At 48.5% G+C, this 26,794-nt stretch overlaps 2 protein-coding genes across 2 annotated transcripts; one reads left to right on the plus strand and one right to left on the minus strand.

Annotated features, from left to right (window-relative positions):
* Positions 1-2,258: 2,258 nt before the first annotated feature.
* Positions 2,259-5,522, plus strand: ddit4 (DNA-damage-inducible transcript 4). Its single transcript, XM_085970655.1, has 2 exons — positions 2,259-2,476; positions 4,569-5,522. The coding sequence occupies exons 1-2, from the start codon at positions 2,308-2,310 to the stop codon at positions 5,048-5,050; spliced, it is 651 nt and encodes a 216-aa protein (XP_085826781.1). The 5' UTR covers positions 2,259-2,307; the 3' UTR covers positions 5,051-5,522.
* An 8,796-nt stretch (positions 5,523-14,318) lies between these two features.
* On the minus strand, positions 14,319-25,799 carry tysnd1 (trypsin like peroxisomal matrix peptidase 1). The gene is made up of 4 exons (XM_085970656.1): positions 23,814-25,799; positions 19,912-20,042; positions 16,097-16,282; positions 14,319-15,115 (listed from the first exon to the last, which is right to left on the minus strand). Exons 1-4 carry the CDS (start codon positions 25,172-25,174, stop codon positions 14,898-14,900), a joined length of 1,896 nt encoding a protein of 631 aa, XP_085826782.1. The 5' UTR covers positions 25,175-25,799; the 3' UTR covers positions 14,319-14,897.
* Positions 25,800-26,794: the final 995 nt, after the last annotated feature.

The following is a 26,794-nucleotide window of genomic DNA, read 5'->3' on the forward strand; positions in this document are numbered from 1 at the left end:
CAAAACTCTGCTGCCTGCGTCCCACTCACCTATCACTCCTGTCCTCACTGACCAATATAGGCTCCTGGTGCCGCGATAGTTCCAATTTAAAATTCTCATCCTCATATTTAAATCCCTTTATTGACTCACCCTGCTTTATCTCTGTAACCTTCACCAGAACAAGCCCTCCCCCAAACTCGCTGTCCCTCCCTCTCTAACCTCTTGTGAATCGTCCCTCGCTTTGCTCCACCATTGGCAGCTGTGCCTTCAGATGCCGAGGTCCCACGCTATAGAATTCCTTCCCTAAGCCCCTCCATCTCCCTCTCCTTTAAAACAAAGACTTGTATTAGAAAGACTTGTATTTATATATCGCCTTTCACGACCTCAGGATGTCCCAAAGCGCTTTACAGCCAATGAAGTACTTTTTGAAGTGTAGTCACTGTTGTAATGTAGGGAACGAATCATTGTACCAAAACAACAGCAAAATACTGTGGATGCTGGAAATACTCAGCAGGTCAGGTGGCGTCTGTGGAGAGAGAAACAGAGTTAACGTTTCAGGTCGATGACCCTTCATCAGAACTGGAAAAAGTTCGAGATGTAGCAGGTTTTAAGCAAGTGCAGCGGCAGGGAAGGGGGAGGGGAGGAAAGAACAAAGGGGAAGGTCCGTGATAGGGTGGAAGGCGGAGAAATTAAATACCAAAAGGGATGATGCTGCAAGATGAAAGGAGATGGCAATGGGATAAGTAAAGAAACATTGTACCAAACGCTTTCAGATGCCTCGGAGAGATGTGATAATGCACTGATAAATTTGCAGCATTTCTGAACTATAAATGCAAACCCATTTTAAAATGCAACTCAGTTGCAAATCCTTTTAGAACAGATCGTGGAGGCTGGTGATATTTTGTCCTCCTTTACATGGAAAAAATAAAAAGCAAAATCTGAAATTTGCAAATCAACCTTTTCCCCTCCCCCCAGCCCCCATCCCCATCTCCTACCCATCTGCTTTGCATCACTTTGACATTACCATGCAGATTATGTTTTGAAGGTTTCTATAACACCCCCTAGGGAAAGTGCACTGTACTGAACTGGGCTGATTAATGACGTGCCAAGTACAGCCCTGCCCTTGCTGGCGGGATGCCAGGGACTTTGTGCTCCATCTGTCTCTCACTCACACAAACTGTTTTCTTGGCTGCTGGCTCCCAGCCCAGAACAATGTGCAAAAACACCAACACTGCAGATAAGAAAGACTTGCATTTATGTAGCGCCTTTCATGACCACCGGACATCCCAAAGCGCTTCACAACCAATGAAGCACTTTTTGAAATGTAGAAAATGTAGGAAACGCAGCAGCCAATTTGCGCACAGCAAGCTCCCACAAACAGCAATGTAATAATGACCAGATAATCTGTTTTAGTGATGTTGGCCAGGAAACTGGGGAAAACACCCCTGCTCTTCTTCCAAATAGTGCCATGGGATCTTTTACATCCACCAGAGAGAGCAGACAGGGCCTCGGTTTAACATTTCATCCAAAAGATGGCACTTCCGACAGTATAGCGCTCCCTCTGTACTGCACTAGCGTATCAGCCTGTATTTTTGTGCTCAAGTCTCTGGAGTGTGACTTGAACCCACAACCTTCTGACTCGGAGGTAAGGGGCGCTCTCCACTGAACCACAGCTGACACTGAAGAAGGATATTAGGAGGGGTGACCAAAAGATTAATCAAAGAGATGGCTTTCAAGGAGAGTGCTAAAGTGTCAGCTGTGGCTCAGTTGGTGGCTGGGAGTCAGAAGGTTGTGGGTTCATTGTCCCACTCCAAGAGACTTGAGAACAAAAATCTAGGTTGACACTCCACTGCAGTACTGAAAGAAAAAAGACTACAGCGCCTTTCACGACCTCGGGACGTCCCAAGAGCGCAATGAGGTACTTTTTGAAGTGTGGTCACTGTTGTAATGTAGGAAACAAAAGACACATTTATGTTGCAAACACTCAGGCAGCACCTATGGAGGAAAGAGGTATTGCCTGAAAAGTTCACTTTGCTATTCCCGAGCTGCGGTTTAACCCAGTTAACATGTTGCTCTGTTTCTTGTTCTGGGACAATTTGTCCCGGGGCACAGGCGGTGGGCGGGGCCTCAGCCTGGAACGTGCAGGACGTGCTCGGCGCGCTGATTGGCCGAGCCGCCGGCCCCTACATGGAGCGCGGCTCCTTATATGGAGCGGTGGGCGGGGCCGGGCGCGGGGGCGGGGCCCGGTGGAGGCTCTCTATAAAAGCGAGCGGCGAGGCCGGAGCTCGGCTGTACCGGCACCCGGAGTAGTGCGCTACGGATAGAGAGATGTGTCAAGGACGTGCCGCGGTTCCTCCTGCTCCACAGCTCCTGCCCCTGCCGCCCTCCTCCTGGGGCAAGCTGCTGCAGACCATCGCCGACCTGACCGGCAGCTCCCCGCACCAGTTCCAACACCAAGCGGCGGCTGGGAGCCAGCCTGAGCCGGACACTGACAGCGGTAAGTGCAGAGAGGGCAGGGTGAATGGGGCAGGGTGTCTGGGGCAATGGGGCAGGGTGACTGGGGCAATGGGGCAGGGTGACTGGGGCAGGGTGTCTGGGGCAATGGGCAGGGTGCCTGGGGCAATGGGGCGGGGTGTCTGGGGCAGGGTGCCTGGGGCAATGGGGCGGGGTGTCTGGGGCAGGGTGCCTGGGGCAATGGAGCAGGGTGACTGGGGCAGGGTGTCTGGGGCAATGGGGCAGGGTGTCTGGGGCAATGGGGCAGGGTGACTGGGGCGGGGTGCCTGGGGCAATGGGCAGGGTGTCTGGGGCAGGGTGCCTGGGGCAATGGGGCGGGGTGCCTGGGGCAATGGGGTGGGGTGCCTGGGGCAGGGTGCCTGGGGCAATGGGGCAGGGTGACTGGGGTGGGGTGCCTGGGGCAATGGGGCAGGGTGACTGGGGCAGGGTGCCTGGGGCAATGGGGCAGGGTGACTGGGGTGGGGTGCCTGGGGCAATGGGGCAGGGTGACTGGGGCAGGGTGTCTGGGGCAGGGTGACTGGGGCAATGGGGCGGGGTGCCTGGGGCAATGGGGCGGGGTGTCTGGGGCAGGGTGCCTGGGGCAATGGGGCAGGGTGCCTGGGGCAATGGGGCAGGGTGACTGGGGCAGGGTGTCTGGGGCAATGGGGCAGGGTGTCTGGGGCAATGGGGAGGGTGACTGGGGCAATGGGGCAGGGTGACTGGGGCAATGGGGCAGGGTAGAAACAGAGAAGATAGGAGTAGGCCATTTGGCCCCTCGAGCCTGCTCCGCCATTCAATGAGATCATGGCTGATCATCCAAATTCAGTACCCTGTTCTTGCCTTCTCTCCATATCCCTTGATCCCCTTAGCCTTAAGAAATATATCCAACTCCTTCTTGAATATATTTAATGAATTGGCCTCCACTGCCGCCTTTGGTAGAGAATTCCACAGGTTCACCACTCTCGGTGAAGAAATTCCTCCTCATCTCAGTCCTAAATGGCTTACCCCTTATCCTTAGACTGTGACCCCTGGTTCTGGACTCCCTGACCATCGGGGAACATCCTTCCAGCATCTAGTCTGTCTAATCCTGTTAGAATTTTATAAGTTTCGATGAGATCCCCTCTCATTCTTCTGAACTCCAGCGAGTACAAGCCCAATCGACCCAATCTCTCCTCGTACATCATTCCTGCCATCCCAGGTATCAGCCTGGTGAATCTTTGCTGCACTCCTTCCGTGGCAAGAACATCCTCCTTCAGTTAACAGGTAGGCACCCAGCTCCCTCACTGTCACAGTACTGGATGGTCATTCTCTTTCCCCCCCCCCCCCCCCCGCCACCCCCCACAGTGTGCTGAGTGCCAGTTCCCAAACCCCTCTGTTGGAGGCAGATCCAATCATGGCTTTTCAGAAGGGAATTGGAGGGGGAAAAAATTGCAGGGCTATGGGGAAAGGGAGGTGGTGTGAGACTAGCTGAAGTGCTCTTGCAGCGAGCTGGCACAGGCTAGATGGGCCGAATGGGCTCCTGTGCTGTGACCATTCTATGATTCATTCGGCCTGTCATGCCTGTACTGGCTCTTTGAAACAGCTGAGTCCCACATCCCCTGCTTTATGCCCAGAACCCTGTAAGTTCCTCAAGTCCCTGTCCAGCTCTGTTTTAAAATTATAGATGAAACCAACTTCCACCACCTTTTCAGGTCGAGCGTTCCAGATCCTGACAACTCCTTGAGTGGAAACATTTCTCCTCCTCTCCCCTCTAGATTCTCTTTAAACACTTTGTTTCTCATGTTTTATCCATTATTTTCACTTTAATATCTGCCTTGTTGAATGCATCCCCTTTTGCTTTTGAATTCTCATCTATCTTTAATACCCTTTCTGTTTGGCGCACTGGTCTTGTTTAGTGTTAACTTCCTGTTCATATCCCCCCTCCTTAAGCTTTGACTCCTGATCTAAATCCACTGTTTCATGCATCATTTGCACTTAATATCCCCCTCCTGTTCACTGTAATTCCATGCTAGTTTGATTTGTCTTGTTTAGTGTTAATTCCTTGCTGATCTGGTTTTAATGCCTTTCCCTCTTTTCCCCCTCTGTTCCTATTCCAGATTATGGGAGCTTGGAATCAGACGGTGACTCTGTCAACGACGACCCCTTTGAGGAGTTCCTGTGTGCTGATGTGATGCATCTGATTGAGCAGAGCCTGACCGAGGCCAAGCACGGTGCCCTTCACTGCTTCAAGCTCCTCATCCCGGACCAGCTGACCGCCCAGGTGGCCGAGGAGCTGCTGCGGCTGGCCGCCAGCGAGCCTTGCGGGCTGCGGGGCGCGGTGATCCACCTGAACGTGGAGGACCACAAGGTGTGCAAGGACGTGGACCGGATCGTGGTGGACAGCAGCCTGCCGCCCACCTTCGAGCTCACCCTGGTACTGAGATTGGAAGCGGGCCTTTGGCCCAAAATCCAGGACCTCTTGACTTCTGGCCCCTCGTTCACACCCGGGTACAGACAGGCACTTCGACTCAGCCCTAGATTCCGAATTATTAAGAGAAAACTGTACAGCTCCTCCGAGGTCTTTGTTGAAGAATGTTGAGGAGATGGCGGAGCAGATGGACACTGTGCAGCTGGGACATGCCAAGAGCAACCAGGGGGGGGAAGAAGTCTCACCTGGGCTGAAAGAGCCGATGCCAAGAAAGGGTCATTCATTCATTAACCCAAGTTTAAAGCTGCACTCCAGCCCAGCACTATAAGCTAATGAGTGAGACTTTGCACACAAGTTGCATTTTCTTGAACCAGAACAGTAAGTGGAGTGTTGACCTGTCTGAAGCTAGTTCTGTCCTGTACAGGGGCTATTTGTTATCTCTTGCAGTCAGAACACTTCAGTTACAGACATGAGCTAACTTGTGTGTTCACAAGTCGACACCCCTTACTGGGGACAGTAGGTCTGCGGGGCAGCCTACTATATGGACTTGAATTAATTTGCATATAAATTCCTATAACTTTTTTGATACTTTGGTGCTATTGTATAGTTTGTAACACTTTAAATAAAAGAACCTCTCTTGGAACTTGCTGTTGCTTCATTTTATCACTTAAGATGGTATCGCTCAGTATTGCTGTCGACATCACATAAAGCTCTAGTGGAAAACCTACTGACTTCCTTGTGTTGCCACTTCAAAGGATATGACTTAAAACTTTTGTGTGTAAACCTGCTCATGGGGCTGAACATTTGGTTCAGATTAAGAATTGCGTCAGCCCCTGTCCCACTGACACTATTGCATGTGTGTGTGCTCTCTGCAGGGTCCTAGTGCTCATGGCTCTGAGGTTTTTGAGATTCCAGGATTTTTACTGGTACAGGTATTCTGATTTTTAATTGCAGCAATTTCTTTTTAATGAGTAATCTTCAATTGTCAAGCTGTTTAGATCCCCTTTTTTAATGTCTTTCCCCTCAATCTAGGGGGCAGACTGGAGAAACTAGTTTATCTGCATTAGTGGAAACCAACCACTTTGTGGGACATGTAAATGCTGCGAACTTGTTCCCCTATGGTCTGGCTGCAACTTCACATTGCTGTCAACACTGGCTGATTTATACATTTGCTTTTCTGTTCTCCCTGTCCTAGTAACCTGAAGTTTCACTGTTCTTTCCCCCACTAATCTCCCTTTCCAAGCTACTGGAAGATCTGTACATTGAGTGGTTGAAAGCTGAAATGGGTCATACAAATTTAACCTGTTGCTTGCTGGTCTCGGTGACTTGCCAAGATTTGGATATTACCAGAACTTAACCCCCCCTTCCTCACCCCCCCCACTGCTCTCTCCCCTGTGTCGTTTATCTCTATACTATCAGACTGCTTGATGGATACCCAGCACTGCATGAGTAGAAATTTCCTCCAATTAAATATCGGAGACCGAAGCCATTGTTTTCGATTTGCGCCACACACTTTGTTCCCTTTCCGCTGATTCGATCTCTCGCCCCGGCAACTGTAAGGCTGACAAGTCTGTTCGCAACCTTGGTGTCATATTTGATCACGAATTGAGCTTCCTGCCTCATATACGTTCTAAGACCTTTGTAATATTGCCCGTCTCTGCCCTTGCTTCAACTTATTTGCTGCTGAAGCCCTCCTCTGTGCTTTTAGCACCTCCAGACTTGACTATTCCAACGCACTCCTGGCCGGCCTCTCTAGTTCTACCCTCCATAAACTTGAGGTCATCCCAAAACTCAGCCACCTGTGTCCTAACTTGCACCAAGTCCTGCTCACTTGGGGAGGTTGTTGGGGGGTGGTGGTGGGGGGGGCTGTGTGGGTTGGGGTGGGTGGTAGGGTTGCAGGCAGTGCTGTCAAGTCAGCCACAACTGAGAGACCATCTTGCCTGAGGGGTTGTAGTATTTGTTGGTCAGTTGCTCTGAAGATTTTTGGGTTGGATGCAGTTGAAGCCCAGCTTTCAGGACATGATCTGACTTTATATAAAAAAAAAAAAAAAAAAAAAAAAAAAAATTTGTATATGGGATGTAGGCATCGCTGGCAAGGCCAGCATTTATTTCCCATTCCTAATTGTCCTTGAGAAGGTGGTGGTGAGCCGCCTTGAACCGCTGCAGTCTGTGTGGTGAAGGTGCTCCCACAGTGCTGTTAGGGAGGGAGGTCCAGGATTTTGTGCTCTGCTGGGCCCCATAAGGATCTCTTGGGCTGCCCCTGCCCTGGGCTTGCTTTCACCCCCACCCCACCCAATCTCCCTTGATGGGGAATCCCCTCCAGGAGCCCTCCAACTGACTTATCTTGTGCTGGGGACCTTTCTCGTGGGTCTCCAGTGGTGGCCTCCTGCCACCCGTATTCCTGCTGGGTTGGGCAGGGGGGTCTGTCTTGAGTATGTACTTGAGGCTCGTGAGCTTAAAAACTCTTTGGGCTTCGGTATGCGAGCCTGATGCTCGCCATGGCCCACCTCATCTCCCCCGCAACCGATCCCACCCAGAGTTAAAAGCGAGACCGTGATCCCTGGTCTGTGAGTTAGCCGATTGCAGTTGGGGAGCCATGAATGCGGCTAAGAATGGAACGGACTCGCTGTGATGTCCTCCACTATTCAAGAGCTTGCAAAAGGTTTAGGCGCCCAGATTAAGAAAGGCCTCTGAGGTGCTGGATAACTGCTGTCATCTGTGAAACTGGCCCTGCAAGAATTGGCATGGTCAGACCAGCAACCTGTGAGTGGAAAATCCCCCAAAAAGTAAAGGGCACAGCCGGGTACTGATTAAACCAAGGGACATAGTCAAGCTGCAGTGGCTGGCTTGGGTACAGTTCTTTTGCTGCCCTTAAATATAAACTGCCCTACCTGGCTAGTTCTAGTCTAGTCCTTCACCCCACCATTAGCGGCTGTCTCTTTAGCCAGCTAGACCCCAAGTTCTGGAATTCCCTCCCTGCCTCTATCTCCTCCTTTAAAACCTACCTTGCCTGTCCCAATGTCTCCTGTGGCTCGCTGTCACGTTTTGTCCGATTATGCTCCTGTGAAATGCCCTGGGACGTTTTACTACAAAGGCACTATATAAATGCAAGTTCTTGTTGTGTAGACCCACTCTCTGGTGGTTTTTTGTGAACTGATGGTGGGTTTGCTGCCTTCGCGGCCGGCCGGTATCTGATTGAGAACAGCACTGGGTAGAAATGGAAAGGGGAGAAGGGCTGTAGTTTGCTCCCCAGACCAGCACAAAACCAGAAGTGCCGGTAGATGCCACAGCCACCTCGGGACTACTTGCTGTTGTGAAAGGCTTGCTTTGGAAGGGCTAGTGAATTCAGCATTAAAATATCTGCTTCAGTGAGCTCAGAACACGTTCCTCCCCAGCGAACAGTACCAGTACCTCCTTTAACTTTTCATTGAGCACGGCCGGTTTGATTTTTATGAAGTTACTAATACATTCTAATCTGTTCCCAGATCATTAACCTGTAATAGCAGACAGGAGCTCATTCATAAACCTGCACCCGGCCAACCCAGGCTCTTTAGAGTACCAAGTCATTAACTGCATTATGTTCACTAGCTTATATAAAAATAAACCCACAGTAAGAGTTTGTGGCAACTTTCATTCATAAAATGCCTTTAATGTAAAATAATCCCAAGCACTTTAGAAAGAGGCTATATTGCATCCATTGAGCAGTGTTGAAGTGTGTAACACACTATGCTTGCAGTTAAGAGAGCATTGTGATTGTAGCCCTGGGGTAGGGAAAGGAAATCAGTCACGACACCCATTCCTGATAGTGACCACACCTGCTGCAACATGTACATAAGGTGGGCACGGCACCCCGTTTGGCTATGAGGTCATCAACATGTCAATAGCCCGCCAGCATTCATTGACCAAGCTTTTGGTCACCTGTCCTGATATCTCCTTATGTGGCTCGGTGTCAAATTATTTTGTCTGATATAACAACAGAAAATGCTGGAAAAACTCAGCAGGCCAGGCAACATCCGTGGAGAGAAAATAGAGTCAACGTTTCGGGTCAAACCTTTTGTCAAGACTGGAAAAGCACAGGAAATGAAATAGATTGCAAGGCCAGGCTGGGCGAGAACAAAAGAGAAGTGAAGAGACATTAAGAGGTATTCAAAACAAGACGAGATGGTGATAGGTCTAATGGAGACAAAAGACGGCTCTAGTCTCCACTAGTCCTATCACCATCTCCCAGCCTGGCCTTTTAATCTTTCATTTCTTGTGCTTTTCCAGTCTTGACAAAAGGTTTGACCCGAAACGTTGACTCTATTTTCTCTCCACGGATGTTGCCTGGCCTGCTGAGTTTTTCCAGCATTTTCTGTTGTTATTTCGGATTTCCAGCATCTGCAGTATTTTGCTATCGTATTTTGTCTGATAATCGCTCCTGTGAAGTGCCTTGGGACGACACAAAGCTGGGTGGGAGGGTATGCTGTGAGGAGGATGCCGTGAAACTCCAGTACGATTTGGACAGGTTGGGTGATTGGGCAGAAACATGGCAAATGCACTATAATGTGGATCAATGTGAGGTTATCCACTTTGGTGGCAAAAACAGGAAGGCAGATTATTATTTGAATGGCAATAGATTGGGAGAAGGGGAAGTGCAAAGAGACCTGGGTGTTCTTGTGCACCAGTCGCTGAAGGTAAGCATGCAGGTGCAGCAGGCGGTTAAGAAGGCAAATGGTATGTTGGCCTTCGTAGTGAGAGGGTTCGAGTACAGGAACAAGGATGTCTTGCTACAGTTGTACAGGGCCTTGGTGAGGCCACACCTTGAGTATTGTGTGCAGTTTTGGTCGCCTTACCTGAGGAAGGACGTTCTTGCCATGGAGGGAGTGCAGCGAAGATTCACCAGGCTGATACCTGGGATAGCAGGAATGACATATGAGGAGAGATTGTGTCGATTGGGCTTATACTCACTGGAGTTTAGAAGATTGAGAGGGGATCTCATCGAAACCTATAAAATTCTGTCAGGCCTGGACAGACTAGATGCAGGAAGGATGTTTCTGATGGCCGGGGAGTCCAGAACCAGGGGTCATAGTCAAAGGATAAGGGGTAAGCCATTTAGGACTGAAATGAGGAGGAATTTCTTCATCCAGAGAGTGGTGAACCTGTGGAATTCTCTGCCACAGAGGGCGGTGGAGGCCAGTTCATTAAATATATTCAAGAAAGAGTTGGATATATTTCTTAAGGCTAAAGGGATCAAGGGATATGGGGAGAAGGCAGGGACAGGGTACTGAATTTGGATGATCAGCCATGATCTCATTGAATGGCGGAGCAGGCTCGAAGGGCCGAATGGCCTACTCCTGCTCCTATCTTCTATGTTTCTATGTTTACTGCGTTAAAGGCGCTACATAAATTCATGTTGTTGTCCAGGCTCTCATCTTAAGAATGGCCACGTGGGTGAGGTTGAAGAGGGTAAGGGAAGAGAAAGTTGAAAAAAATATGAATAGTTGGGCTCCTATTGGCTACAATAACCACACAATGGGTGCAAAGCAGTAAAATTACAATCACCTTATGCTGCTCCACAAATAACCTGTCCAATAGTTCCCATGATCTGTAGGCAGATTAACAATACAGCTGGTAGGACACTTGTAACAGTGCATTGCACTAACTGAAGATTAAAATGGTGATGCATGTATTGATGTCACAGACCGTATCATCTTATCAAAGGAGGGAAGCGAATCATTGGTTCAAGCGTTGTTGCAGTTGTGTCTAGGGATCATCTGATTGGTTAGTTTGGGTCTCCTGACAATGTGGTTTCTGGGGGAAAGGTTGGTCCGTGCCACTCTCTCTTGAAAAGGAACCAGCTGTTCTGAAACACTGTGTGTTCTGCTATGCCCAAATAAGGGACTGAACGACAAGCTTCCCTGGTGGTTTAGTGGGTAAAGGCAGTGCCTGCTAAATCACCAAGCGAGACGGGCCAGAAGTCGGCAGCAGTGCCACCGGGGCTTGAGGTGCTGAGGTCAAATGCCAGTGGAGAGCGAGTGATTCACCGCGGACTAGGGACTGAATCTGGGGTCCTGTGCTCCGTATAGCTCAGTATGATGGCGCGTTTACCCATCACCCACTGGAGCCAAGGACAGGGGTCCTGGGACGCTGGATTTCTTTGCAAAGTTTCAAAAAGAAATTGAACATCAAATCAAACTTCTGGCTACGAGATCCAAACCTATTTGACGGAGGAATCACATCTGTTCCTGACAATTCAAAGTTGTTTTCTTAATGCCAAAAAAATGCAATTATCCATTAATTTGAACTGAGCAATGTAAATAACACAAAGTGGGAATTTGATGGTAGAATATTTTTTTTCTGAATTATTGGATAATTTGAATTAAGCAACTTTGAATTAAGAGTAGTCTATTTTCCCCTTACGTTTATCTCACGCTGTAGAAGACTTACATTTATTTAGCACCCATGTCTCAGAACTCTTCACAACGCTTGGAAACACCTCAAAGTATAATACAGCCAATTTGTGCACAGTAAGATCCCAGATAAAACACTGAGATGAGCGACCAGTTAATCTGTTTTTGATGGGACTCAATTGAGGAAGGAATAATACCGCTGGGAGCTCGGACAGTAATAAAAACAACAACTTGCATTTATATAGCGCCTTTAACGTAGTAAAACGTCCCACGGCACTTCACAGGAGCGATTATCAAACAAAATTTGACACCGAGCCACATAAGGAGATATTAGGACAGGTGACCAAAAGCTTGGTCAAAGAGGTCGGTTTTAAGGTGCATCTTAAAGGAGGAGAGAGAGGCGGAGAGGTTTAGGGAGGGAATTCCGGAGCTTAGGGCCCAGGCAGCTGAAGACACGGCCGCCAATGACGGAGCAATTAAAATCGAGGTGTGCGGTGGACTAACTGAAAATTAAACTGGCGCTGCATGTGTACTGACGCTATAGACCACATGACATTTTATTGGCTGGTACAAAAGAACATTCCCTGCCCTGGTTTAAAAAGTGCCACGGGGTCTTTGATTTCCACTTGGACCAGCAGAACAGGTAGACAAACCTTGGTTTAACATTTCATCCGAAAGGTGGCACCTCCGACAGTGCAGCACTCCCTCAGCGCTGCACTGGACTGTCAGCCTGGATTATGTTCTCAAGTCTATGAAAGAAAGAGAGACTTGCCTTTTTGTAGCGGCCTTTCACGACCACCGGACGTCCCAAAGCGCTTTACAGCCAATGAAGCACTTTTTGAAGTGTGGTCACTGTTGTAATGGAGTGAACCGAACACCTGATTCAGAGATGAGAGCACCGCCAACTGAACCAAGATATAACTATTCGTGGCCAAGAGGTCAGGGAACAGGCAGCCTGCTTCCAATTATTGCCATTTAGAGTTGCATGATGGCAGCTGTGGCGGACTCGCCCTGTGTGGAAGCAGTAGATCTGTACTTAGCTCCTCCCCATGATGACAATGTACAACAAAACCATGGGCATGGGCCCTGGGTCTACTGCTCTCTGGTACAGTCGCTGAAGGTAAGCATGCAGGTGCAGCAGGCGGTTAAGAAGGCAACTGGTATGTTGGCCTTCGTAGCGAGAGGGTTCGAGTACAGGAACAAGGATGTCTTGCTGCAGTTGTACAGGGCCTTGGTGAGACCACATCTTGAGTATTGTGTGCAGTTTTGGTCGCTTTATCTGAGGGAGGATGTTCTTGCCATGGAGAGAGTGCAGCGAAGATTCACCAGACTGATACCTGGGATGGCAGGAATGACATATGAGGAGAGATTGGGTCGATTGGGCTTATACTCGCTGGAGTTTAGAAGAATGAGAGGGGATCTCATTGAAACTTATAAAATTCTAACAGGACTAGACAGACTAGATGCAGGAAGGATGTTCCCGATGGCGGGGGAGTCCAGAACCAGGGGTCACAGTCTAAGGATAAGGGGTAAGCCATTTAGGACTGAGATGAGGAGGAATTTCTTCACCCAGAGTGGTGAGGGAATTCTCTACCACAGAAGGCAGTTGAGGCCAATTCATTAAATATATTCAAGAAGGAGTTATATATATTTCTTAAGGCTAAAGGGATCAAGGGATATGGGGAGAAGGCATGGACAGGGTACTGAATTTGGATGATCAGCCATGATCTCATTGAATGGCGGAGCAGGCTCGAGGGGCCGAATGGCCTACTCCTGCTCCTATCTTCTATGTTTCTATGTTTCCCCGGAGCTCTAACTTGCTGTGTCGCCCTATTTATGAAAAACATGGTTGAAAACCACTCTTTTCAGTTTGTTGTGTCATTTGTTTTCCCATTCCCAGAACAGAACCCTGTGGGACATCATGACCCACTTCCAACCACTCCGAGAAACTGCCCTTAACTCCCAATGTCAGAAGTGGGGATGTTCGCTGATGATCGCACAGTGTTCAGCTCCATTTGCAACACCTCAGAGAATGAAGCAGTCCGTGCCCGCATGCAGCAAGACCTGGACGACATTCAGGCTTGGGCTGATAAGTGGCAAGTAGCATTCGTGCCACACAAGTGCCAGGCAATGACTATCTCCAACAAGAGAGAGTCTAACCACCGCCCCATGACATTCAACAACATTATCACCACCAAGTCCCCCACCATCAACATCCTGGGGGTCACCAATGACCAGAAACTCAACTGGACCAGCCACATAAATACTGTGCCTACATGAGCAAATCAGAGGCGAGGTATTCTGTGGCGAGTGTCTCACCTCCTGACTCCCCAAAGCCTTTCCTCCATCTACAAGGCACAAGTCAGGAGTGTGATGGAATACTCTCCACTTGCCTGGATGAGTGCAGCTCCAATACTCAAGAAGCTCGATACCATCCAGGACAAAGCAGCCCGCTTGATCAGCGCTTCAGTCACCAACCTAAAAAACATCCACACTCTCCACCACTGGCGCACCGTGGCTGCAGTGTATACTCTCTACAGGAGGCACTGCAGTGAGTCACCATGGATCTCCCAAACCCGCGACCTCCAGCACCTAGAAGAACAAGGGCAACGGGTGTATCACCTCCAAGTTCCCCTCCAAGTCACACACCATCCTGTCTTGGGTGTAAATACCAGGAGCCAGGTTCCTACATCGGTGCTGGGTCAATATCCTGGAACTCCCTCCCTAACAGCACTGTGGAAGTACCTTCACCACACGGACTGCAGCGGTTCAAGAAGAAGGCCCAGCACCACCTTCTCAAGGGCAAACTGGGATGGTCAATAAATTGCCAGTGACGTCCACATCTCAAGAATGAATTAAACAAAAATTCAGTTTCCTCCCAACTAACCAGCTTTTAATCTAATTTGCTACTCTCCATACTGTGTGATGCCTTGTCAAAGGCTTTCTGAAACTCCATGTACCACATCCACTACATGTCCTCCATCCACCATATCTATCACCTCCTCAAAGAGCTCTGGAAAGCCGAGACACACAGACACAAAACTTACTGGTCGGATTTATTCAGTTTCATTTGTTTTAATCAGATTGTTGGAGGTTGACCATCATCTGTAATCCCCGTCATAATTGGGACTCTGATCATCGACTCCTTTCTTTCACCTGCGTCATGTGATCAGAAGGAATGTTTTATAACTTTATGTCAGCAAACCACAGTTACAACAATGGAGTTGGCTAACAGGAAGAGATGGCGACACACTGCTTGACAGAGGTATATGGTGGCATTTTATATCAAATAATCAGAACTCAAACAACAATCGTGTTGAAAGATTCAAGTCACATTGAACACCAAGAGAACAAAGTTCAAGCAGTTTATAATCATCGTCCAAGCACCAGGGATGAGATTGCTGCCTTGTAATTATTTCCATGTTTCTTAGATTTAAGATTTAGGGAGCCGCTTAATTTAGATCAGGTTATCTGCAAACATTGAGTTCTAGTGTATTTCAGATCATCATATATGGAGCCGGGAAAATCAAACAACCGTCATTTTCAACTCTACAGGATTAGTTTCCCATCAGTTTCTGGGACCTTCGAGAGTGAGGGACCAGAACTCTATCCTCGATGACTCCTCAGAGTTAAAGTTTGCTCTTCTGGGAGGCCGAGAAGCTGCCCTGGAGTCTCCAAAGTGCACGCAGCCGATCGCTGGGTTGGTTCAGCCCCTCAAAGACCGCGGCGTCCCTTGTTCGGCTGTAGGCAGAGAGCAGAGGCTGCAGGACCGTGATAGGAAGGCTGAAGTTCAGGTGGGGGTAGGTGGCTCCCGCGCTGGAGTTCCGGGCATTACTTGATACAATCCCTGTATGGAAAGACGACACAAGTTTGACACTGGAGGACGCTTCTACATTCAAATCAAGAGGACACGCTAAAGGTGGCATCAACACAAAAAAACAACAGAAACTCCCAACATGGGAGGCAAGGAGGAGAATGAACATACAGCAAAACCAGGGGGCAACTTGGCACTAACTACGTAACAAAAAAAAAGACGACTTGCATTTATATAGCGCCTTTCACAACCTCAGGACGTCCCAAAGCGCTTTACAGCCAACAAATTACTTTTGAGGTGTAATCAATGTTGTAATGTAGGAAAGGCGGCAGCTAAATTGTGCACAGCAAGATCCCACAAATAGCAATTATCGGATAATCTGCTTTTTTTTTTTAAAGTGATGTTATTTGTGGGATAAGTATTGGCAAGACACTGCGGAGAGGGTGCAGTGAAGATTTACAAGGATGATACCAGAAATGCGAGGGTGTACATATCAGGAAAGGATGAACAGGCTGGGCCTCTTTCCTCTTGAAAACTGAAGGCTGAGGGGTGACCTAATAGAGGTCTTTAAAATTATGAAAGGTTTTGATAGAGTGGATACAGAGAGAATGTTTCCACTTGTGGGGAAGAGCATAACTAGAGGCCATCAATATAAGATAGTCACCAAGAAATCCAATAGGGAATTCAGGAGAAACGTCTTTACCCAGAGAGTGGTGAGAATGTGGAACTCGCTACCACAGGGAGTGGTTGAAGCGAATAGTATAGATGCATTTAAGGGGAGGCTGGACAAACATATGAGGGAGAAGGGAATAGAGGGTTACGCTGATAGATTTAGATGAGGAAAGACGGGAGGAGGCTCGAGTGGAGCATAAACGCCGGCATGGACTGGTTGGGCCGAATGGCCTGTTTCTGTGCCGTATATCCTGTGTAATCCGATGTAGAACTCCCCTGCTCTTCTTCGAATAGTTGACTAAAAGATATCCTTTACAAATTAAGCGACGACAGCCAACCTACCCAGCAACTCTCCGCTGCTGGTTCTGAAGACAGGCCCACCACTGGCCCCAGCATGGACTGCGCAGGTTGTCTGGAGCATCACGGGCTGGTTGTCCACAGTGATCACAGCAGATAGAATCCCGGCTGTCACCGACGGCCCACAGCTTCGGCCAAACACCCCGTAGCCCACGACACAAACATCCTCTCCTGTTGACAAAGAGACACAGCTTCACTGGAGGTATTACATCAAATTCACAGCACAGAAGCAGGCATCTCGGCCCAACTGGTCCGTGCCGCTGTTTATGTCATTCTCTCAGTGTACAACACAAAGCCTTTCTTTCTTCACGCTGTAGCGAGATTTCTCTGCTTTTTTGCTTTTCCAAAGCTGCCAAATGAATTTTAACAGCTTCATTCAGGTAAAATTTCACATTCAAACTATTATCAAAACTCTTTCCTTTTTACTTGACATAGAATTACATTACATAGAATTCTTATGTTCTTATGTACAGCACAACTGGTCCGTGCTGGTGTTTATGCTCCACATGAGCCTCCTCCCACCCCTCTTCATCTCACCCTATCAACATATCCCTCTATTCCTTTCTCCTTCATGTACTTATCTAGCTTCCCCTTAAATGCATCTATGCTTTTTAAATTTTATTTAAGGAAGGATATACTTGCATTGGAGGCAGTTCAGAGAAGGTTCACGAGGATGATTCCTGAGATGAAGGGGTTGTCTTATGAAGAAAGGTTGAGCGGGTTGGGCCTATACTCATTGGAGTTTAGAAGAATGAGAGGTGATCTTATTGAAACGTATAAGATACTGAGGGGGCTCGACAAGGTAGATGCAGAGAGGATGTTTCCCCTCGTGGGGGAATCTAGAACTAGGGGGCATAATTTCAGAATAAGGGGGCACCCTTTTAAAATGGAAATGAGGAGGAATTTCTTCTCTCAGAGGGTCATAAATCTTTGGAATTCTCTTCCCCCAGAGAGCTGTGGAGGCTGGGTCATTGAATACATTTAAGGCGGAGATAGATAGATTTTTGAGGGTCAAGGGTTATGGGGAGCGGGCAGGGAAGTGGAGTTGAGGCCAAGATCAGATCAGACATGATCTTATTGAATGGTGGAGCAGGCTCAAGGGGCCGAATGGCCTACTCTTGCTCTTATTTCTTATACTATTCGCCTCAACCACGCCCTGTGGTAGCGAGTTCCACATTCTCACCACTCTCTGGGTAAAGAAGTTTCTCTTGAATTCCTTATTGGATTAATTAGTAACTATGTTATGTTTATGACCCTTAGTTTTGGATTTTGATAAAGAACCAGTTTACCTGTTTTTGGTGTTAATTGCTGAGGAACGTTAGTCAGGACACCCGGCTTTACATCTCGTTCAAAGCTTAGCACCCGCAACAGTGCAGCGCTCCCTTAGTACTACACTGGAGTTAACCAAAGATTGGCGCTCACACCCTGGAGTGGGGCTTGAACCCACGACCTTCTGACGGCGACGGTGCTACCAGCTGAGACAAGCTAACAACAACACTGCCACATGGATTGATGGGAGGAAAATCCCCTTTCCTAACAGCGGCAAGGGAACCGAAGCAGCCTGATCTCAGCTCGCAGCCCAGCACTGGCTAACAGGTGGATTTATTTCTGAGCTAAACACCAGCTTCTAAGTTCCTTTTCCAAGTCAGCAAGCTCCGTCGCCGCTCTCCCACTTTTACATTCCGCATTGGGAGCTGAGCTCACACCGCGCGCTGCCCTCCCCCGTTATTACAGAGACTCAGAGAGCTGCCAGCTGGGCTGGCTTTGCCATGTCTGCTCCACTCCAAGAGACAGCTTTAACCCAGCGGCTAAATCTACATTACATGGGTAGCACTCTCTCGCCTCCGAGTCAGAAGGCTGTGGGCTCATAGTCCCACTCCAGGGATACGAGCACAAAATCCAAGCTGGAACTCTCAGTGCAGTGCTGAGGGAGTGCTGCACTGTCGCAGGTGCCGTCTTTCGGATGAGACGTTAAACCGAGTCCCCCTCTGCTCTCTCAGGTGGACCTAAAAGATCCCGCAGCACTATTCAAAGAAGAGCAGGGGAGTTTTCCCCCCGGCATCCTGGCCAATAGATGATTATCACATTGCTGTTTGTGGGATCTTGCTGTGTGCAAATTTGCTGCTGCATTTCCTATATTATGAAAGTGACTGCACTTCAAAAACCTGTAAAGCGCTTTGGGGCGTCCCGAGGTTGTGAGAGGCGTTATATATAAATGCAAAGTCTTTCTTCTTTCTTACATTCTTGTGGTTCTGCGAGTAGTTTACACTACAGAGCACTGCCGTCAGAAGGAGGCCCACTCGGCTCTTGACGTTGGTGAGGGGGAATGCTCGGGCAATGTTGTTCTGAGCCTGGCATTATGTACATTACTGGGCTGCGTGCTCGAGGCCAATGTTACAACTACTGTGTTTTAATTTGGATTCTGGGAGCTTGGTGTCCGTGACCTGGTTCCTGGTATTTAAATCCAGCTCTTACCCTGGCATCAGACACAGAGACGCAGTTTTTCGTGCTGAGTCAGTTGGGATTTACTGTTCTAAAAATGGCATTTTTTGAACTAAAAATTGCACCGTAACGCTGTGCCTGGCCCGTGTTATGCCTGGTGCTGGGTGCAAAACATTCAAAGCATTTCATTCCCCAATACCAACCTCCCTCACCCTGCAAAAATACACACTGTAAGTTAAGCACAACCTCTGCTTTAACCACACAGGACTTTTCTCTCAAATCAGTCTCTCGCTATTTTTATTTAAAAAGTGCAATCTGTGTCCTGTTAACAAATGTAAACTTTAACAGCCAACAAACACTGCCCTGTATAAATGGGTTCTCACACAGTGACAGGGTGATAAGGCTTTTTTTTAATCAAACCCTGCTGGATGCCATTGTCCCTCTTTAGTTGCAACGCATTGTCACGCTTTACGATACTTGTTGTATCTGACCCATCAGTTCATGTACGTGGAGGAGCTCACTGTTTCTCAATCAGGAGTTAAGTGTGTCAACAGCGTGCAACATGATACTGTACCCAACTGGGAGAAAGTTAAACGCACTTCAGTCAATAGGTAGCCGTTTCGAAATCAGTGCCGTTTTAACTGCGAGCCTGTGAGTTGGCCCCTGGATTTTTAAACAGCTGAATCTCAACAGCAGACTCAGAGACCCATAAAAGAAACTGGGTCTATAAATAAGAATTGATAAACAATTGATAGTGACTCCATAACTCGAAGAAAAGGAAATAAATAAATCTGCAGGAAAGTAAAAAAAAATCACTCATTTCAAATCCTCAATAAATTGAGTCTTCACTAAGAAAGAAAGACTTGCACTTACATAGCATGTTGATTGAGGGATAAATATTGGCCAAGGCACCGGGGAGAACTCCCCTGCTCTTCTTCGAAATAGTGCCATAGGATCTTTTACGTCCACCTGAGAGGACAGACGGGGCCTCGGTTTAACGTCTCATCTGAAAACGGCACCTCCGACAGTGCAGCACTCCCTCAGCACTGCACTGGAGTGTCAGCCTGGATTTTTGTGCTCAAGTCTCTGGAGTGGGACTTGAACCCACGACCTTCTGATTCCGAGGCGAGCTTGCTACCCACTGAGACATGGTCTGACACTACATTAAGAGAGCTTTATATAAATGCAAGTTGTTGTTGGTGGTTAAGAAGTGACTTTCTAGAATACAGCCCCACTTTCATCCCATTCAGATTGAGACTGTTTGGCCCAAATGTATATGTTTTAAAAATAAATTCTGGTCATTAAATTATTTTCCTGAAGTAAACCTACTGTATTTCCCTTCCATGTTCTTTCCTTACCTGTGCTGAACCCAGAAGCAATAGCAGGTGTTTCGACGGCCGACAGATCTTCTTCCAGTTCCACCACTGCCACATCGTAGGCTGAATTCTCCTTTGAAGCGAACAACACTCTTCCCCTTAACACAAGGACGCTGTGAAAGAAAAAGAAAAACTTGCATTTCTATAGCGCCTTTCACAGCTTCAGGACGTCCCAAAGCGCTTTACAACCAATGAAGTACTTTTTTTTTTGAAGTCTAGTCACTGTTGTAATGTGGGAAACGCGGCAGCCAATTTGCGCACAGCAAGCTCCCACAAACAGCAATGTGATAATGACCAGATAATCTGTTTTAGTGATGTTGGTTGAGGGATAAATATTGGCCAGGACACCCCTGCTCTTCTTCGAAATAGTGCCATGGGATCTTTTACCACCTGAGAGAGCAGATGGGGCCTCGGTTTAACATCTCATCCGAAAGACGGCACCTCCGACAGTGCAGCACTCCCTCAGCACTGCACTGAAGTGTCAGCCTAGATTGCTGTGCTCAAGTCTCTGGAGTGGGACTGGACACTTACGACCTTCTGACACGGAGGCGAGGGCGCTGCCTACTGAGCCACGGCTGACATTAGACAAACATAAAATGAAACCCATTTTCAACCTGTATCAACTTTACTCGTCTAATCACTAGAGAGACAGTAAAGGAGAGAAATCTGGGATTAGAAGGTTCCGGGTTTGAAGCACAACCTGGGCCAAGTCAGCTGACAGGACGAGAGTCCACTATAATTGGCAGCAGTGTCGGTGGATTAAGGATGGGAAGAGTTGGCCAGGGTTTCCGCTCCTGATCCCCACCCACAACCCAACGCATGGGTGCCAGGCGGCATTAGGATTGGGCTCGCCTGTGATTCGGTCACACGTGGACTGGCGATACTTATGGTTGAAGCTCCCACATGAAGGGTGGCCACTTGGGCCCAGCACCGTACCCCAGCAAGGAGTTAGCACCTCGCGGAGGAAAGAGGAGGAGAGAAAAACCTACAATCAGCCGCAAAAGCAATGTTATAAACCGCTAACAGGGTCCTGGTTTCCAGTATTGATTAAAAATTCATGTTGCAATATACTAGAGGTGTGATTTAGATGCCCACAGTGTTGCTGCAATAGGAACATTTTTTGACAAGAAGTTACTGGTGTGATTGACTCATTTCCATACTAATTAACTGCCTTAATTATAGCCACTTGCATAAGGTACCAAAGGGAGGTCAGTGCCTGTGAAACTGTACCCCAGCAAGGAGTCAACACTCCTGGCTACATGCTATCCGTTTCTCTAACTGCGCTGAAAGATTTATGTCTTATGAAGGCGAATCACAGCACAGAAAATGTGCCCCGTTAGCTGAGGCTATTTAAGAGATAGAATCCAGGCTCCGTGAACTTGAGCTCATCCAAAACTTTGCAGCCCGTGTTCCTAACTCGCACCAAGTCCCGTTCACCCATCATCACCCCTGTGCTCGCTGACCCGTGTCCTAACTCGCACCAAGTCCCGTTCACCCATCATCACCCCTGTGCTCGCTGACCCGTGTCCTAACTCGCACCAAGTCCCGTTCACCCATCATCACCCCTGTGCTCGCTGACCCATGTCCTAACTCACACCAAGTCCCGTTCGCCCATCATCACCCCTGTGCTCGCTGACCCGTGTCCTAACTCGCACCAAGTCCCGCTCACCCATCATCACCCCTGTGCTCGCTGACCCGTGTCCTAACTCGCACCAAGTCCCGCTCACCCATCATCACCCCCTGTGCTCGCTGACCCGTGTCCTAACTCGCACCAAGTCCCGTTCGCCCATCATCACCCCTGTGCTCGCTGACCTACATTGGCTCCCGGTCCGGCAGCGTCTCAATTTAAAAATTCTCATCCCTGTTTTCAAATCCCTCCACGGCCTCGCCCCCTCCCTATCTCTGTAATCTCCTCCAGAGCTACAACCCTCCGAGATCTCTGCGCTCCTCCAATTCTGGCCTCTTGAGCATCCCCCGATTTTAATTGCCCCACCACTGGCGGCCGTGCCTTCAGCTGCCTGGGCCCTAAGCTCTGAAATTCACTCCCTAAACATGTCCGCCTCGCTACCTCTCTCTCCTCCTTTAAGACGCTCCTTAAAACCTAACTCTTTGACCAAGCTTCTGGTCACCCATCCTAATAATCTCCTTATGCGGCTCAGTGTTAAATTTTGTTTGGTAACACTCCTGTGAAAGCACCTTGGGATGTTTTATTATGTTAAAGGCGCTGTATAAATGCACGTTGTTGCTGTAAGATCCGTGTATAACACCTATCTGAGAAACGTCCCGAAGTGCTTCATGTACAATTAATTACTTTGAAGTGTAGTGACTGTTGTTATGTAGAAACACAGTCCCACAAACAGCAATGAGGTGAACAACCAGCTAATCTGTTTCTTTTGGTGGTGTTGGTTAAGGACACAATGTTGACCCGGATGCGAGGAAAACTCGCTGCTCCTTGAACAGAACCAAGGAATCCTCAACATCCACCTGAACAGGCCGACAGGGGCTTTGGATTAACGTCTCATCCCAAGGATGGCACCTCTCACAACACAGTTTTTCCCTCAGAACCGCACAGGAGCATCAGCCTGGACTATAATGGGGGATGCTGTGTTTCTGTGCTTCCACTCAGGAGTCTCACCCACTGGGAGTCCATATCAGAACTTCGGGCACACACTGCCCTTGATTTTCTGACCACTGGTTGGAATTGATGGACCGCGTGCACCCAGACTTGTGATGCGTGCTCCCCACAGTTGGGAGTCCTTTCCATAAGCGTGGACTCTTAAAATGAACTCTTATGGGCTCAAGTCCTGGGAGTGGGGCTTGAACCCGCAACCTCTGACTCAGAGGGAGAGTGCGACCTACTGAGCTAAGGTAACACACGCATTGCTGGGACAGAATGGATACAAGGCTGTTCTTCATGTCCAGGCATAACAAGAGTGGGTGGGAAAGCAAGTTGTGCAGAGGACTCAAAGAATTTGCAAAGGGATATAGACAGGCTAAGCGAGTGGGCAAACGTTTGGCAGATGGAGTATAATGTGGGAAAGTGCGAGGTTATCCACTTTGGCAGAAAAATAAAAAAGCAAATTATTTAAATGGAGATTACAAAATGCTACAGTTCAGAGGGACCTGGGGTCCTTGTGCATGAAACACAAAAAGTTAGCATGCAGGTACAGCAAGTATTCAAAAAGGCAAATGGAATGTTGGCCTTTATTGCAAGGGGGTTGGAGTATAAAAGCAGGGAAGTCCTGCTACAACTGTACAGGGTATTGGTGAGACCACACCTGGAGTACTGCGTACAGTTTTGATCTCCTTATTTAAGGAAGGATATACTTGCATTGGAGGCAGTTCAGAGACAATTCACTCGGTTAATTCCAGAGATGAAGGGGTTGACTTATGAAGAAAGGTTGAGCAGGTTGGGCCTATACATCAGTGGAATTTAGAAGAATGAGAGATGATCTTATTGAAACATGTAAGATACTGAGGGGGCTCGACAGGGTAGATGCAGAGAGGATGTTTCCCCTCGTGGGGAAATCTAGAACTCAGGGGCATAGTTTTAGAACTGAGATGAGGAGGAATTTCTTCTCTCAGAGGGTCGTAAATCTGTGGAATTCTCTGCCCCAGAGAGCCCTGGAGGCTGGGTCATTAAATACATTTCAGGTGGAGATAGACAGATTTTTGCAAGATAAGTGGGTGAAGGGTTATGGGGAACGGGCAGGGAAGTGGCTTTGAGCCCAAGATCAGCCATGATCTTATTGAATGGCGGAGCAGGTTCGGGGGGCCAAGTGGCCTATTCCTGCTCCTATTTCTTATGTTCTTAAGAGTGCTTCCACACTGTGCCGATACCATAATTCAGCATAACTGTCCAGCTATGCACCGAGGGCTCCTACCTGTTTGAGTCCGACTGTATTCTCACTCTGACAGCTGATGCTCGGTCTAACACATGCCTACATGTCAGAATCAGCCTGGGACTGACAACCACTCCCGAGCCCCAAACTCTATCACACTCCAGCAGAACCACTGCGCCAAGCAACCGAGTTAAACCGTGCCTCCCTGGGTTAGTCAGGGGCAGGTGGCCAGATACTGGGCAGAATGACATCTTCTTGCCACTTTTGTCAAATCCATTCAAAATCCTTCTAATGGTCTCAAATATGCAGGTCACAGAACACACCAAGGTCAGTCCAACCCACTCGTTGGCTTTCCAGCAAAGGGGTGCCACGATTAAACCAACTAAATAGTACAGGTCTTGAGATCTGATGTAAACTCCACCTCCTTCAGTCCCCGGCAGACAGCGAGCATCAGTCAAAATCATTGCGTTCCGCTCTCCTGCCAAGTTACTCACGATTCCTTTACTGAACGTGTTCATGAAGATCTCAGAGCAGAAAGAGGCAAAGGGCGAAGCACAACTGAACAAGGGCTGCCCTTTCCTCAGACACTCGCTCCTCACGTACGGCAGGTTTTCTCCCCCGAGGGCATCCTCATCATCAGCCCAACCAGGGCATTGCAGCAAACCAAACCAGACCAAGTCTTGGAGCTCAGCCTGGAGCTCCTGTTCCTTGTCTTCACTGTAGAAGTACCACTTGTCTGACTTGTTGAATAAGGTTTGGAAGACATCTTGAAATTCTGGGCAAGGGAAGACCATCAGCATCTCAGCTTGGCTGCAGCTCTGCAGCTTGACCAGACCAGGAGCTACTGAGGACAACCTTGGGTTGAAGTCCAAATTGGAGGCTTCTGATTCAGGCTCCAGTGCCGCTGCATGGTTGGACGCTAAAGGCAACGGAGGGTTGGGTTTGGTTCTCGGGCTGGCCCCAGGGAACTGGACCTGGATCTGCAGCTCCTTGTGGAAAGCCCCAGGCAGCAGGAAGGGCTTGCGGCTCAGATCCTGCTCCCGCTGTCGGAGGAAGGGGAAGAGGATCTGGCCATGGCACAGGACCAGTCGGCGCTTGCGGTCCAGCAGCAGCCCGCTGCAGCTCCAGGGTCCGTCCCATTGAGGAGCAGGAGCAGGAGCCTGGCCACCAGACAGCGCTGGGGTCCCAGCCCGGCCACCAGACAGCGCTGGGGTCCCAGCCCGGCCCCCGCCAGTCCTGCTTGGCAAAGCGGCCGAGACAATGCAACTGCATCCCTCCGGGGAGATCATTGGCAGCAGCGGGTTCCTCGGCAATATAGCACAGCCCGCTCCCAATGAGTGAGGACCATTGCAAAACTTAATATCTAACCCGGAAGCAATGCATTTGACATCACATGGCAGCATCTGGGGTCAGGAGCAGCAGTAGTTTTAATTACTTTCCAGTTCTGCAAACTCAGTTTCAGTTTTATCTAGAATTTCTGCCGCACAGAAACAGCTCGAACCTCCTCCCATTCCTATCAGCATATCCTTCAATTCCTTTCTCCCTCGTGTGCTTCTCTGGATTCCCCTTAAATGCCTCGAATAATAATTTTGAATAATCCACCCAATTTTTAATGCACATAAACCTATTAATCATAGAAATTTATGGCACAGAAGGAGGCCATTCGGCCCATCGTGTCTGTGCCGGCCGAGAAAAAGCTCTCCAGCCCAATCCCAATATCCAGCTCTTGGTCCGTAGCCCTGTAGGTTACGGCACTTCGAGTGCAGATCCAAATACTTTTTAAATGTGATGAGGGTTTCTGCCTCTACCACCCTTTCAGGCAGTGAGTTCCAGACCCCCAGCACCCTCTGGGTGAAAAAAGTTCTCCTCAACTGCCCTCTAATCCTTCTACCAATTACTTTAAATCTACGCCCCCTGGTTATTGGCCTCTCTGCCGAGGGAAATAGGTCCTTAGTTTATTGGTCTATTTTGCTCCAAGCAATGAATGAAGGGTTTGTGAAACAGTGGGTGCGCAACACCAGATATAACAAATTTGGGGGGGGGGGGGGGGAGCGCAGGGGTGGTGAGGATATGAACAGGAATTTAGGGATTTGGAGTAGGGTGGGTTGAAACCAGGAATTGAAGATTAGTCTCCAGAACTCTTCTTGAAGCAGCCCTTTAGAAAATCATAGGAGCATTAAAAAAATGTGTTTTTTACATTTTCTTTGAAGTGTCAGCCAGTGGCTCAGTGGGTAGCACCCTCGTCTTGGAGTCAGAAGGCCGTGGGTTCAAGTCCCACTCCAGAAACTCGAGCACAAAAATCTAGGCTGACACTTCAGTGCAGTGCTGCACTGTCAGGAGGTGCTGTCGTTTGGATAAAACATTAAACCGAGGCCCCGTCTGCCCTCTCGGGTGGATGTAAAAGATCCACGGCACTATTTCGAAGAAGAGCAGGGGCGTTATCCCCAGTGTCCTGGCCAATATTTATCCCTTAACAGATTAGCTGGTCATTATCACGTTGCTGTTGTGGGAGCTTGCTGTGCACAAATTGGCTGCTGTGTTTCCTACATTACAACAATGACTACACTTCAAAATTACTTCATTGGCTGTAAAGCACTTTGGGATGTCCGGTGGTCGTGAAAGGCGCTATAGAAATGCAAGTCTTTCTTTGAACACTTGTTCATCAATTATAAAAATATTGGAGATGGGAAAAAGGCTGTCTGACTGAATCAAGCATCATCCAATCAGGTAAATGCCTTGGGAAGGCAGGGCTCTATGTTGGGCAACCAATGGGAGGGGGGTGGGAGGTCATGTGATGAAACCGCCAGGAATATATTCAACCGGAGTTGGCAACCCGAACGAGTGGAGTGGAGGGGGCGAAGAGGAGAAAGAACAGCCCAGGCCACTGATTGATGTTTTTTTTCGCAGAAAAATGGACAGAATTGCTGAGTATGCGTCCCAAAACACTGGCAGCACTCTTGGAATTCCATGTGCAAAATGGAATTTGACTTGTTCAATCACCTTACACTGAGCACTGTATTTGG

This window comes from Somniosus microcephalus, chromosome 29, assembly GCF_052327205.1.
Source record: "Somniosus microcephalus isolate GS21.2 chromosome 29, FLI_Smic_1.0, whole genome shotgun sequence".
Classification (NCBI taxonomy): Eukaryota; Metazoa; Chordata; class Chondrichthyes; order Squaliformes; family Somniosidae; genus Somniosus; species Somniosus microcephalus.